Source organism: Zootoca vivipara, chromosome 12, assembly GCF_965207765.1.
Source record: "Zootoca vivipara chromosome 12, rZooViv2.hap1.1, whole genome shotgun sequence".
NCBI classification, from domain to species: domain Eukaryota; kingdom Metazoa; phylum Chordata; class Lepidosauria; order Squamata; family Lacertidae; genus Zootoca; species Zootoca vivipara.
This window is the reverse complement of record NC_142595.1, coordinates 44,756,444-44,770,468: the sequence shown is the minus strand read 5'-3', so window position 1 is coordinate 44,770,468 and position 14,025 is coordinate 44,756,444. Positions and strand designations below refer to the sequence as shown.

At 44.9% G+C, this 14,025-nt stretch overlaps 2 protein-coding genes across 2 annotated transcripts; both read right to left on the bottom strand.

Annotated features, from left to right (window-relative positions):
- Nucleotides 1–5,417: 5,417 nt before the first annotated feature.
- LOC118095593 (olfactory receptor 10G6-like) lies at nucleotides 5,418–6,341 on the bottom strand. The gene has a single exon (XM_035136839.2). The coding sequence runs from the start codon at nucleotides 6,339–6,341 to the stop codon at nucleotides 5,418–5,420; it is 924 nt and encodes a 307-aa protein (XP_034992730.2).
- Nucleotides 6,342–10,544: 4,203 nt separating this feature from the next.
- On the bottom strand, nucleotides 10,545–12,766 carry LOC118095592 (putative olfactory receptor 10D4). Its single transcript, XM_088654812.1, has 3 exons — nucleotides 12,731–12,766; nucleotides 12,007–12,063; nucleotides 10,545–11,477 (listed from the first exon to the last, which is right to left on the bottom strand). Exons 1-3 carry the CDS (start codon nucleotides 12,764–12,766, stop codon nucleotides 10,545–10,547), a joined length of 1,026 nt encoding a protein of 341 aa, XP_088510938.1.
- Between the last annotated feature and the right edge of the window lie 1,259 nt (nucleotides 12,767–14,025).

The window sequence follows — 14,025 nt, the reverse complement described above, 5'->3', positions numbered from 1 at the left end:
CTCATTGGTTTCCAATCCCCCATCCCCACCGACCACTTAATCCCCACCGACCACTCCAATCCCCCATCCCCACCGACCAATTGCTGAGGGTCTTGACAGACCACTTAATGATTTTACTGCCTCTTGTAGCCATTGTGTTGCACTGTTTTTAGTTGTGTTTTTATTGCTTCTTTTATTTGTTTTTACCTTGCATTTTATTGTATGACCTATGAATTTAAATTATAATGCAATAAATATGAGAGATAAAAGAAGCAATACAAACACAATTAAAAAATCAATATGAAAAGGTAAAAGGTAAGGGACCTCTGGACAGTTAAGTCCAGTCAAAGGTGACTATGGGGTGCGGTGCTTATCTGGCTTTCAGGCCGAGGGAGCCAGCGTTTGTCCACGGATAGCTTTCCGAGTCATGTGGCCAGCATGACTAAACCACTTCTGGTGCAATGGGACACCATGATGGAAACCAGAGCACATGGAAACTCTGTTTACCTTCCCGCCACAGCAGTACCTATGTATCTACTTGCACTGGCAGGAACTCACTCCGTCACAGGGATTTGAACCACCGACCTTCTGAGCAGCAAGCCCAAGAGGCTCAATGGTTTAGACCACTGTGCCACCCACACACCCTGAATATCTAATGCAGACATGCCACAGGCCATCTGAATGAAGCTTGTGGACAACTGACTCATAGACCACTTATATTGCTTCTTCAATTTCTTATATTGTATTTTTAATGTGTTGCCATATGAATTCCATAGAATGCAATATAAAATGCAATACTAAAAATTCAAATGCAATATAAGAAAGAAAAGTACTATTAAAAATTAAGATGAATAGTGAATGTGCTGTGCTTGCCATTCACAGCCACTGCTTCAATCACTCTTCCCAGACACACAGCATGGACCCACCTGAATAACAGACCACAGTTTGAGAACTACTCCACTAGTTCATTGAGGATGCCCTCACTATAGGGTGAGCTGTTGACAAGAAAACCCCAGGTTCAAATCAGCCGGTTGTTCATTTGACGACCTTAATCAAGTCACTTTTTCCTCAACTCAGCCTGCTTTAAAGGACTTTAAAAGCCTATGTGTCTGATTCTTCTTTGCTTTTGATAAAGTACACACTGAGATTTTTTTTTAAAAAAAACCTTTATAAGTGTGCATTTTGTGATAAATTAAACAGTTAAAATGTAAATTTGGTGTGGGTATTAAAATGCAGATTAATGTAGAACAAGGAAATAAAATATTTTGGAACACCAGGAAAATTGGCATGGACCAAAGATACACTGGTTTATCTATTCTTTGTTGTATACAGACGTGCCTAAGAGCCAAGCAAAAAGCAAAAGTCAGATTAGCTGGGATGCTAAGGATCGGTATTAATGCTCTGAGGAGAACAGCAAGCGGGGTCTGAGGAAGACAACGCTGAAAATAATAGTAGAATATTTATAAGAGAATGGGGAGGATGCTGAGGGAGAGAATAAAGTTACTTTATTTATTTATTTATTTATTATCTAATAAGTCAACTGCCACCTATTACAATCTGCCTCAAGGCTGTGTACATCACAAAAATATAAATAAAATGCAGCGGATGATGCAAGAGGATTGTGATATACCTGACATTAAACTCTTTGAAAAGCTTGAGTGCACAGGTATGCTTTTCACAAAAAACACACATCAACATTGGCACATGTCAAAGCTCTGAGGGAAGATGATTCCCCATAATGGAGGCCACTGCAGAGAAGGTCCTCCCCATGGCTGCTGCTAATTGAGATTGTGGCACAACCAACAACAGCTTAATGAGAAGAAGAAGAAGAAGAAGAAGAAGAAGAAGAAGAAGAAGAAGAAGAAGAAGAAGAAGAAGAAGAAGAAGAAGAAGAAGAAGAAGAAGAAGAAGAGTTTGGATTTGATATCCCGCTTTATCACTACCCAAAGGAGTCTCAAAGCGGCTAACATTCTCCTTTCCCTTCCTCCCCCACAACAAACACTCTGTGAGGTGAGTGGGGCTGAGAGACTTCAGAGAAGTGTGACTAGCCCAAGGTCACCCAGCAGTTGCATGTGGAGGAGCGGAGACGCAAACCCGGTTCCCCAGATTACGAGTCTACCACTCTTAACCACTACACCACACTGAGCTCAATGCTTAGGCAGGGCAATGGAATGAGAGAGGCTCTTGCAAGTATCCAGGTCCCAAGTTGTTCACAATAAATGAATGTTGGTTATTGCCACACTGTGGAAAGCTTTGTGACAGGTCTCCTATGGCCCAAATGGCACCACATATGGAGAACATTTAACAGAGAACAAAAGTCTTCAAGGAAAACCAGAAGAAAAATATTTTGTAGCCAGGGAAGAAGGGCCGGCCCTACGGCAAGGCTGGGTGGCGCAGGGCCGCCGGGGGTGCCACACTGCTGAGCCTGCGGCAGCCGCACTGCACACTGCGCCTGCCAGACAGCTGTGCTGGGAAACGGGGTGGGGGGGCACTGGAGGGATCTTCGCACCAAGGCACCAGGGAGCCAGATATGCTTAAGACGGCCCTGCAGGGAAGCAAGTTTTATGGGCAGTGTGAACTGTGTTGTGCTCTTGAGGATATGCTATCTTCAAACCTCTTTCAGAAACTACTAACTCCATTCCTGACTGAGATGCAGCAGCCATGTAACCTCAAGGTCTTTCAGCAGGCTGAGAGTAAACACATAAGGTTTTAAAACACAGTCATACCTCATGTTATGTCCGCTGCAGGATGCGTCTTTTTGGGATATGGATGTGCCGAACCCGGAAGTCCCGGAACAGGTTACTTCCGGGTTCGGCACGTTCGTGACCTGCGCGCATGTGCAGAAGCGCTAAATCGAGCTTTGCGCATGCACAGACGCAATGAATTACATCACGTGCCTGCGCAGATGCGGAGATGCGGAGATGCAGACTTTCCGGGGTGCGAACGGCATTCCGGAACGGATCGGGTCCGCAACCCAAGGTACCACTGTATGTGAGAAGTGGATGAAAGACATGTGCATGTCAGAGCTCAGAAGGTCTGTAGACCTTTTTCTTAAATTTTCCAGACTTTATTATGAAGTTAAAATAAAAATAAAATAACAATCCCGTGAGAAATCTGATATTAAATAAACAAAAAAGATGAGAGAGAGAAACTGTACCAACCCTCCGCAAATGGTGTTCATGGCCTTACCTCATAAAATAAAGCACCTTCTCAAGAGACCACACCGTGAATTAGATGTTGCAACAAAACCCAACCTGATACAGAAAACATATGTTATGGATACCAAAGAAAGCTTCATTTCATTGGGACTTACCATCCCCATCTGTCAGATAAGTAACAAATGGCCAACAAATGGAGGCAAAAACCATAGGTGTAACTGCACCCCAAGATCCCCTTAATTTACAAGTCAATTTCTTGGAAATGAGGAAAAAACTTTATTAAACCAAAGATTTAAAGAAAAATGTGATGACTCTTTCCAGCCCTGCAGTCAAGCAAGCAGCTGTGGCCTTGCCTGCTTCAAGATCAGGATGGTGGACCTTAGAGAAAGGAAATCAATTATACATTAATTCATCCTTATTTGCTTTTCTAATCCATCCTGTTTTGTTAAAATGTGTTTTTATAATAAAAGGGCTAAAGCAAGGCTCTTGGTCAAAGCAAGACTCTGTTACAGAAAAAGGTTGCTTGGGTTTAGCGACCATCCTGCCCCCTGGAAATTTGAGGCGAAGTAACACCATAAAGAAGGCTGATCGCCGAAGAATTGATGCTTTTGAATTATGGTGCTAGAGGAGACTCTTGAGAGTCCCATGGACTGCAAGAAGATCAAACCTATCCATTCTTCAGGAAATCAGCCCCGAGTGCTCCCTGGAAGGACAGATCGTGAAGCTGAGGCTCCAATACTTTGGCCACCTCATGAGAAGAGAAGAATCCTTGGAAAAGACCCTGATGTTGGGAAAGATTGAGGGCACTAGGAGAAGGGGACGACAGAGGATGAGATGGTTGGACAGTGTTTCTCGAAGCTACCAACATGAGTCTGACCAAACTGCGGGAGGCAGGGGAAGACAGGAGTGCCTGGCGTGCTCTGGTTCATGGGGTCACAAAGAATCAGACACGACTAAACGACTAAACAACAACAAACACCGCCGGTCCTTGTAGGAGGTCCTAACCTCTCACATCTTCCAGTGAGCAACTTCCTCTGATGATACTCTGGGATTATTATTATTTTAGCATCTGCCTCCTGGCCACATCTCTTGTCCTCCGTCCCCATTTTTGGATGACTACAGACTTTTAAAGAGCATGAAGGTTGGTGCCTTGCCCCTCGCATTCCCTGTGCTTTTGAGTTGATCATGCAGTGCAGTTGTAGCCAGTGAGGCACCATTTTTCTCCTGGCTTCCCAGCACAGCAGATCACCGAGAGTGAAAGGGGAAATGTGATGCGCAGAGAGCTTGGCCTGGTGCAGTGCATGGCGGAGGGGCCTATCCAAGGCTCCTGACACCACATGCTGCACCAGTCCAAGCTTCCTTCCCTTCTCGGTAAGCGCTCTGTTAGTAAGTTGGGAGAGCAACAGAGCTCCATCCATGTTGCTTCAGTGGCCACTTCTGGTATGGTGTGAGAGGCATTCAGTTCCTCAAACCCAGGGAAAGATTCTTATTAGTAGGGTCCTGGGTCTGGTTCTAAAGTAAGAACATAAGAAGAGCTTGCTGGATCAGGCCAATAGCCCATCTAATCCAGAACCCTGTTCTTGCAGTGGCCAACCAGATGACTGCGGGAAACTCATAAGGAGGACCAGAACGCAAGGTCACTCTCTCCTCCTGTGGTTTTCAGCAACTGGTATTGAGAAGCATTACTGCTTCTGACTGTGAAAGCCCAGCATAGCAATCATGGCTAATAGATATGGAACTTGGTTCAGCAGCTTCTCATCTCCCAACAGCCTCTCATCTCATTTCATATTCATTGGGTACCTAATCAGTGGCCTCTTGGTCAATGGCCCTGTAGATTCTGATTTGGTGTCCTGGGTCACTGCTAGAATCATAGAGTTGGAAGAGACCACAAGGGCCATCCAGTCCAACCCCCTGCCAAGCAGGAAACACCATCAAAGCATTCCTGACATATGGCTGTCAAGCCTCCGCTTAAAGACTTCCAAAGAAGGAGACTCCACCACACTCCTTGGCAGCAAATTCCACTGCCAAACAGCTCTTACTGTCAGGAAGTTCTTCCTAATGTTTAGGTGGAATCTTCTTTCTTGTAGTTTGGACTCCAGACTCACTCTAGTGTCTGATGTTTCACAAGGTTCATCCCCATTCCTGGGAGATGATTACATCAGGCTATGCAGCAAACAATTGCTTACAAAGAATACAGTAGCTTCTCACATTGATGGATTCCATGGCAGCTACCAGCCTGCGCTGCAATCCATTAACACATGGGCCACGCAGAGTTCTATACTAGAGTGTCCTCCCCATCAGTTTTACAAGGGCAACTTTTATGTCTTTGTTCCTTAGAGTATAGATTATGGGGTTCAGAAGTGGAGTCAGTGAAGTGTAGAACACAGCCACTACCCCATCCAATGGATCCTGTGATCCTGGTCTCAGATAAATGAAAACAAGTGGCACATAATAAGTCACCACCACAGTAAGATGAGCTGAGCAGGTGGAGAACGCTCGCCGGCGCCCGTCAGTGCTGCGGATTTTCAGTATGGCAGATAAAATGTACACGTAGGAAGTCAGGATGAGAAAGAAGCAAGTGGTGGCTACAAGGCCAACATCAACCATGGTTATCATCTCGTTGAGTGCCGTGTCAGCACAAACCAGCTTCAGCACTGCCGGGATGTCACAGAAGATATAGTTCACCTGGTTTCTCCACCCAAAGGGGAGACGGAAAACAAGGGCTGTCTCCATCACAGAGTGAAGGCAGCCACCAAGCCAGGTACCCATGGTGAGGAAGAGGCACGTCCTACGGTTCATGATGGTGCCATAATGGAGTGGCTTGCAAATGGCCAGGAAACGGTCATAAGCCATCAGAGTGTAGAGGAAGCATTCCGTGCAGCCCAGGAAGTGGAAGAAGAAGAGTTGACACACACAGCCCCCAAAGGAGATGATCCCACCACCCTCTAGAAACCCAGCAATCACCTTGGGGACAATCACAGTGGAGACCGTCATGTCCAAGAAGGACAGGTGGCAAAGGAACCAGTACATGGGCTTGTGGAGCTGGGGATTGGACATCACAACCAACAAAATCAGAAGGTTTCCAAGGAGGGTCAGTAAGTAGATAAGCAGGAAGAAGATGAATAAAGGACCCACCAAGTTCTTGGGGTATGGAAAGCCAACAAGGACAAACTCAGTCAATGGAGTTTGATTTTTGTATTCCATCTCTGTAATGTAAAAATCATGGGCATAGTCAGTAAGTAAGGGGTGAAGAACAGAACTAGCAACAACAACATGCAGAACAAAAGTTATGAGTCATGAACTAATCGGGCCCTCGATGTAATTTCTTAGGGGAGATTTACACCATACACTTCAAGAACAACCAACGCACAGTTATAGCACATGACTTTCCCCCAAAGAATCCTGGGAACTGCAGTTTGTTAAGGGTACTGGGAACTGTAGCTCTGTGAGGGAGAAACCACAGGACTGGGTCACATGTTTTAAATGTGCATTGGAGATGCTCTGAATATATGGTGTGGACCTGCCCTTAATGTTGGTTTCCTTCTTGTATGAGGATCACTAATGTATTGCTCTGTAAAGCACAGCATACTTTAATACCACATAGCGTAGCAGTTAAAGGTCCTTTGGGTGAGAAGGGGCTGAAAAAGGTGCCCCTTCTCCACCACACACTATTAAAAGCAACATCAGGCCCGTTTCACATTGGCTTGAGTGGCAATACACTAAAGCAGTTTGTTGCAGGTCTCACTTGAGGGCAGATATTGTGGCTGTGTTGCTCAGGGATTAGATAAAGGCATTCTGGATATAAGTCAAGCCACTCTTCTTCTGTATATTTCACACACACACACCCGCCAAGGATTTCAAAGTGTTTTATCAGTATTAACATTACAACAAATTCAGCAAGTTAGGTCACAAGGTGACTCGCCTGAGGTCACGCAGAAGGATCATATATGAGCTGACCAAGGATCTCCTGACTCATACTCTTAACCACCACACTAACATGCAAATCTTTTTGGTCCAAGATTTTGTTAATGGGGATGCTACAGAATCCAAACAAATAATGAACACATATATATTAAAGGATGCAATTTTACTCTACAGGGGCATGCTAAGCACCCTGGTTATCCATCTTAATAAAGAACAGTAACCAAGATGTTCATCCTGTCCACTAGGAACCAGTTACCTACTGGCCTGTTAATTAGAATGGTTCCAAATAAGTGCACAAACAGCTTCATCTCCTCTTTCAGAATTTTTTCTACATAGTGTTAAGATGCTTTGCAGCCTAACTTAGATCGTTCTGTGTTTGAGAGATGATGGTGAGCTTCAGTAACTCTTGATCTCAGCCCTTTATTCTAGCACAAACGTATCTCAACCACAGACTTTGCCTCTAAAGCTAAGAAGAATGTTAACACAGCTAGGCAGTTAAGAGAAGATCTTTTGACTTGGTCTAATAAATTATTGGAAAACACCTTATCTCAAAGTGTCTGCTCTCCAAAGATGGAATCTGTTCAGAAGATAAGTCCAACTCTTCTTAAGTTAAGAATCCTCTTTTGCTACTGTTGCATTCAGCTCTGGTATTCCTGACATCCTTTTCATGGTCTTCGTTATGTCGGCTCTAACTCTACCTTCAGACCCAGAAGTCTGCAGAACCCCAGAAGGTCTCTTGTTCTGCAGACCTTACTCAAAGAGTCTGGTTGCTTCCTTTCATCACAGGATGAAACTCTTTTTTTGATTTCTATACATGTTCTCCCCTGCCTGTATTTTCCCTCTCTCCCTCTTTCCTGTCTTTCCTATATCCACTCTCTTCCCTTATAGAGTTTCCTCTCCTATTTTATCTTGTACAGTTTCCATTCCTGCCAGCCTTTTCACCCCTCTCTCACTTTCCGGCTCTCTTTCCATACTGTCATTCTTCCCCTTTTCTGTTCTTCATTATTTTCATCGAAGCAGCACTATTTCCCCTTGTAGTTTGCCCCTTTTCTCTCTACCTCCTCCCCGCGTCCCTCTTTCTTCACCTTTTTAACTGCCACAGTTTCGTTGTCTCTTCTATGTTTCTCGTCCCTGCCCCTTCCTCCTTACCCACATCCGCAACACAACGTGGCTCAGGCACTCTCACATGCTGACATTTTAAGAGTTGCTGAATGCTCTCTGGTTCCTCCTGGCATGAGGCATTTGCACCCACTAGGATCCCCTCAGAATTGCTTGTGGCTCTGGCCCCATGTGGTGCCTCTCTCTGTCTCCTTCAACCCCAAATGTATTTATATTCCTTAAAGCCCTATTATACCAGAAACACAGAGACAAAGAAAAAAGTCATCTCCAAGCAAACTTCTTTGAGATGTTACTATTTCAAGTAAATTGGGCTGTCTAAGACCCCAGAGATCGTATCCCTATGGGTCTTTGATTGCTTATATAAGAAACAGCTCTTAACAGTTCAAGTATATTGTGTAACACATCATTATCATCATCATTGCAGTCCTTTCGGGATTGACAATGACAGCTTTCACAGATATCCCTTTTTAAAAAGTGTTTTAAAAGAATATTATGAAAATGCAAACATGCAAGAACAGGAAAATACTAATCATAACATAGAATCATAAAATGGAAGAGCTGGAAGGAACCCCAATGATCATCTAGTCCAACCCCCTGCAATGCAAGAATCTCACCTAGAATCAACAGAGTTGGAAGAGACCACAAGGGCCATCCAGTCCAACCCTCTGCCAAGCAGGAAACACAATCAAAGCATTCCTGACAGATGGCTGTCAAACATCCGCTTAAAGACCTCCAAAGAAGGAGACTCCACCACACTCCTTGGTAGCAAATCCCACTGCTGAACAGCTCCTACTGTCAGGAAGTTCTTCCTAATGTTTAGGTGGAATCTTCTTTCTTGTAGTTTGAATCCATTGCTCCGTGTCCGCTTCTCTGGAGCAGCAGAAAACAACCTTTCTCCCTCCTCTATATGACATCCTTTTATATATTTGAACATGGCTATCATATCACCCCTTAACCTTCTCTTCTCCAGGCTAAACATACTCAGCTCCCTAAGTCATGCCTCATAAGGCATCATTTCCAGGCCCTTGACCATTTTGGTTGCCCTCCTCTGGACACGTTCAAGCTTGTCAGTATCCTTCCTGAACTGTGGTGCCCAGAACTGGACACAGTATTCCAGGTGAGGTCTGACCAGAGCGTGTCCCCCAGAACAACAGTGTATAATGCCATGAAACATATCAACACATAAAAACCAATGAAAATAGGCTATATATAGTTGCAAGACTGCTTATCTTTCTCAGGATTGGGTTCTTGGTCACATGGAGTTCAATCCAGATTAGTCTAGAGGTTCAAGATAGTCTTGGATAACATATCACACTGAGTTCAACAGAAACCTACGTAAATGTGACTAACTTAATCTGGATCCAACCACAGAGACATCTGGAAGCCTTCACTTGAGGAATCAAGTTTGGGGAAGCAGCATTCAAGCATTCAAAAGAATGGGGGTTCCAGTGAATTCACTGGCAGGGCAGCAGTGCAACTGTCTAATCCATCCTAGAGCAGTTTGGTTCCTTCCAGACTACAACTCCCATCAACCACAGGCAGCTTGGCCAAGGGTGATGGGACCTGCAGTGCAAAGCCATCTGGAGGGCACCAGGTTGGCAAAGGGTGTTCTAACAGCACCATTACTATATTGAGAATGATAGGAAAAAGAAGAAATCTCAAGATTCTTGACCACCATACCATGTGCTGCAGAAAGCAATATACTACTGATACATTCATGATTACATTTGAAGAGGACACTGAATAATAATAATAATTATCATTATTTAATAAAATTGTATACCTCCCTATATTCACAGGTCTTGTGGTTCACAACATAAAATCACATCATAAAAACACAAAATGCATAATAAATACAAAAACAAGAAGAACCCAATAATCCCCCACACACATTTTAAAAGGGCATTGGATGTCAGTCAGTCAATGTCCTGGTTAAAGAGGAACACTTTTGCCGGGTGCCTAATGGTGTATAGTGAAGGCACCAGGCGAACCTCCCTGGGGAGAGCATTCCACCAATTGAGAGCCACTGCAGAAAAGGCCCATTGATGTGGATCCACCCTCCGGATCTCTCATGGAGGAAGCACACTAAGAAAGGCCTCACAAGATGATCTCAGGGTCCAGGTAGGTTCATATGGAGAGAGGCGATCCTTGAGGTATTGCAGTCCTAAGACATTTAAGGCTTTGTAGGTCTAAACCAACATTTTAGTATATGTGCTGTTAGAGCGACCACCAAAACCAACACTTTGAATTGGGCCCGGAAACTAACTGGTAGCCAGTGCAGTCCTACCAGGATCGGTGTAATATGCTCAATAAAAGGCCAAAATGTTTATTCCAAGCATGCACCCTTTAGGAACATGATGTTCCTTAATGTGCCATCAACTGTGGGACTGTCTGCCTCCCCATGAGTTTCTTCAGAGCTGCTTTCACATCCTTGTTTCGCAGGGTGTAGATGACTGGGTTGAGCATGGGTGTAACAACATTGCCAAAGATCTGCACCGGGGTGACCAGGACCCCACTCAGAGACGGCTGGGTGTAAATCAAGGCACAAGGTCCAAAGAAGAAGGTAACCACCAGAAGGTGAGAGGCACATGTGGAAGCCGCTTTGCGCCTCCCCTCCCCAGAATTCATCCGTGCGATGGAGTAGATGATACGGACGTAAGACAAGAGGATGAGGGAGAAGCAGGTCACACCCACAATGCCAATATTGTTGAAGCCCACAGCTTCGATAGTAGTGGTATCTGCACAGGCCAACTTGACGACTGGGAAAACATCACAGAAGAAATAATCTATTACGTTAGGGCCACAGTAAGGCAATGTGAAAGTGAGAGTGGTGAGAACAATGCCCTGAATGGAACTGGCGAGCCATGTACCTGCCGCCAAGATGATGCACACCTTCCAGTTCATAATGACCATGTACCGCAGTGGGTAACAAATGGCAATGTAGCGATCATAAGCCATGACGGTATACAGCAGGCACTCTGAACATCCCATAAAATGGTAGAAGAAGACCTGGGACATGCACCCCCCTAAGGAGATGGTCCTGCTCTGTGCCCAAAGGATGGCTAACATTTTGGGAGTGGTGACGGAAGAGAAACCAACGTCTAGGATGGCCAGGTTGCAGAGGAAAAAGTACATAGGGGTGTGGAGATGAAAGTCGAGGAGGACAGCCGACATAATGGTCAGATTTCCCAGCAAAGTGCAGAGATAGAAAGCCGAGAAGACAACAAAGAGGATGGTCTGGAGGCCTTCAGTGTTGGGGATTCCGAGGAGAATGAAATGGGTCACTACTGTGTGGTTCTTCTGGTCGGATCCATCCCTACAGCAGCAGAAAAATAAGAACGTTCATGTTGTTTCTCCTCTTGTGCTCTGAATCGTGATAGGAACATGGGAAGCTGCCTTAAACCACATCAGGCTATCTGGCACAATATTGTCTACACTGACTAGCAGTGTCACATACCCTCCAACATTTCTCCAATGAAAATAGGGATGTCCCATTCCATAATGATATTTTTACTGTTTATACCCCGCACATCTGACTGGGTCGCACCAGCCACTCTGGGCAGCTTCCAACATATATAAAAACATAAGGTAAAGGTAAAGGGACCCCTGACCATTAGGTCCAGTCGTGACCGACTCGGGTTGCGGCGCTCATCTCGCGTTATTGGCCGAGGGAGCCGGCATACAGCTTCTAGGTCATGTGGCCAGCATGACTAAGCCGCTTCTGGCGAACCAGAGCAGCACACGGAAACGCCGTTTACCTTCCTACTTGGAGCGGTACCTATTTATCTACATGCACTTTGACGTGCTTTCGAACTGCTAGGTTGGCAGGAGCTAGGACCGACCAACGGGAGCTCACCCCGTCATGGGGATTCGAACCGCCAACCTTCTGATCGACAAGCCCTAGGCTCAGTGGTTTAACCCACAGCGCCACCCATATAATAACATAATAAAACATTAAACATTAATAAAACACCACTTCCCTATACAGGATTGCCTTCAGATGGCTTGGGGGGTCGGATAACTCCCTACCCTCCAACATTTCTCCTATGAAAATAGGGACATCCTAAGGAAAAGCAAGACATTCCAGGTTCAAATCCGAAACACGGATTGTCTAAATCAGGAATGTCCCTGGAAAATAGGGACACTTGGAGGGTCTGCTGTCATACCAGGACAACAGAGCACTTTAATCCACTTTAATTGCAGAAACCTAAATTTCCTGTTATGCCCTCCTACAAAATCCAGGCAGTCAGCAGGCACCCTGTCTCTGAAACTTGAGGTTTCATTAAACTATTGTAGCTAATACCCACTAGTGGCCTGCCACTCCCTTCATTTTTACACTACCATTTCAAAGTCCTGCAATCATTGGCACTTCTTGAGCGGCAAATCCCATAGCTGTTTTATGCATTTATGTGAAGAAATAAACCAATGTTTACCGTGCAACACGGTTGACGTGGAAAACCAATTCAGGTGCCAGAGAAATTTGGGTGCAGAATGAAGCCAATTCCCCATAACTCCTTCACCATAATTGTGATGCCACCAGCTATTCTCACATCAGCCATAACAATTTGGTTGTGGAAGAATGCCATCTCTCAAAGATCTATTGGAGTGTTCACACACACATCTGCTTTTTGACTTACCTACAGGATGCATTCAGTTTTCCGGAGCACATTATCAATTAGTGCAGAAGAAATTAATGTTCTAACTCATGCACAACTAATGGGAGAATGAATTTTAGAGACATTACTCATGAACACCATACATGGTGCCACGCTGTTCCTTAACCCCAGCGGCTTCACTGCTTTTATGCCATCCTCTTTTGCCCGTCCTGGTGTCTCAAGCAGGTTTGTTTGTTGTTCAATAGTTTGACAACCATAAGGGACTGGATCCCTGATGGCTCACCAGTTTCCCAAGCCTGAAACCTCCAAGGAGATAGCAACTAAGTGCAATGGTTTCATCATTTCAGACATGACTTTATGCAAAATGGAGCCAGGCAAATGAATGAATCTTACTGGATGAGTGTCATGCCAGGACAAGGGTTCTACTTAGCTGATTGTCATTTCTGGGGGCTCATGACCAGGGCTCATGAACAGAGGTGGAGGAGGTTGAAGAGAGTGAGCTTGTGTCTTTTGGTTTAAGACTGGTTGGTTGTCTGAGCTGTTTGGAGATTTGATCGTGAGTTTTTTGTGGGTGTGGCTGTGTGCTCTGCTAGAGCACATGGTCTGAGAGGGAGGGGCTACTGCTGAGAGAAAGGCAGGCTGAATGAAGAAGTGAGTTGGGGGAGGAGTTAGCAGCCAGCAGCTGTAATATCAAGCAGACTCTCTTTACATCTGTGTGTCCCCTAAAAAAAAAACAACTCATCTGGGAGCTATCTTTGCAGGGCAGGAGCCCTTGGACATTGTAATGATATATGCCTTAGAACAGGGGTTCCCAAACTAAGGCCCGGGGGCCGGATGCGGCCCAATCGCCTTCTAAATCCGGCCCGCGGACGGTCCGGTAATCAGCATGTTTTTACATGAGTAGAATGTGTCCTTTTATTTAAAATGCATCTCTGGGTTATTTATGGGGCCTGCCTGGTGTTTTTACATGAGTAGAATATATCCTTTTATTTAATATGCATCTCTGGGTTATTTGTGGGGCATAGGAATTCATTCAATTTTTTTTAAAAAATATAGTCTGGCCCCCCACAAGGTCTGAGGGACAGTGGACCGGCCCCCTGCTGAAAAAGTTTGCTGACCCCTGCCTTAGAAGGTAACTGTGTTTTCATAACCCATGTTACGGGTGGATTTTGCAAAATCTGTAAAACGTTCCCCCAAAAAACTCAACAACTTTGACCTAAACAAAAAAC

Excerpts from the sequence above, each read along its gene's own strand:
- LOC118095593 (XM_035136839.2), bottom strand. The coding sequence starts at position 6,341 with ATGGAATACAAAAATCAAACTCCATTGACTGAGTTTGTCCTTGTTGGC.
- LOC118095592 (XM_088654812.1), bottom strand. The coding sequence starts at position 12,766 with ATGGCATTCTTCCACAACCAAATTGTTATGGCTGAT. Across the intron at positions 12,064-12,730 it reads ACCAAATTGTTATGGCTGAT|GTTGGCGGTTCGAATCCCCA; the intron begins GTGAGAATAGCT and ends GTCGATCAGAAG. Across the intron at positions 11,478-12,006 it reads GTTGGTCGGTCCTAGCTCCT|AACCACACAGTAGTGACCCA; the intron begins GCCAACCTAGCA and ends TCCGACCAGAAG.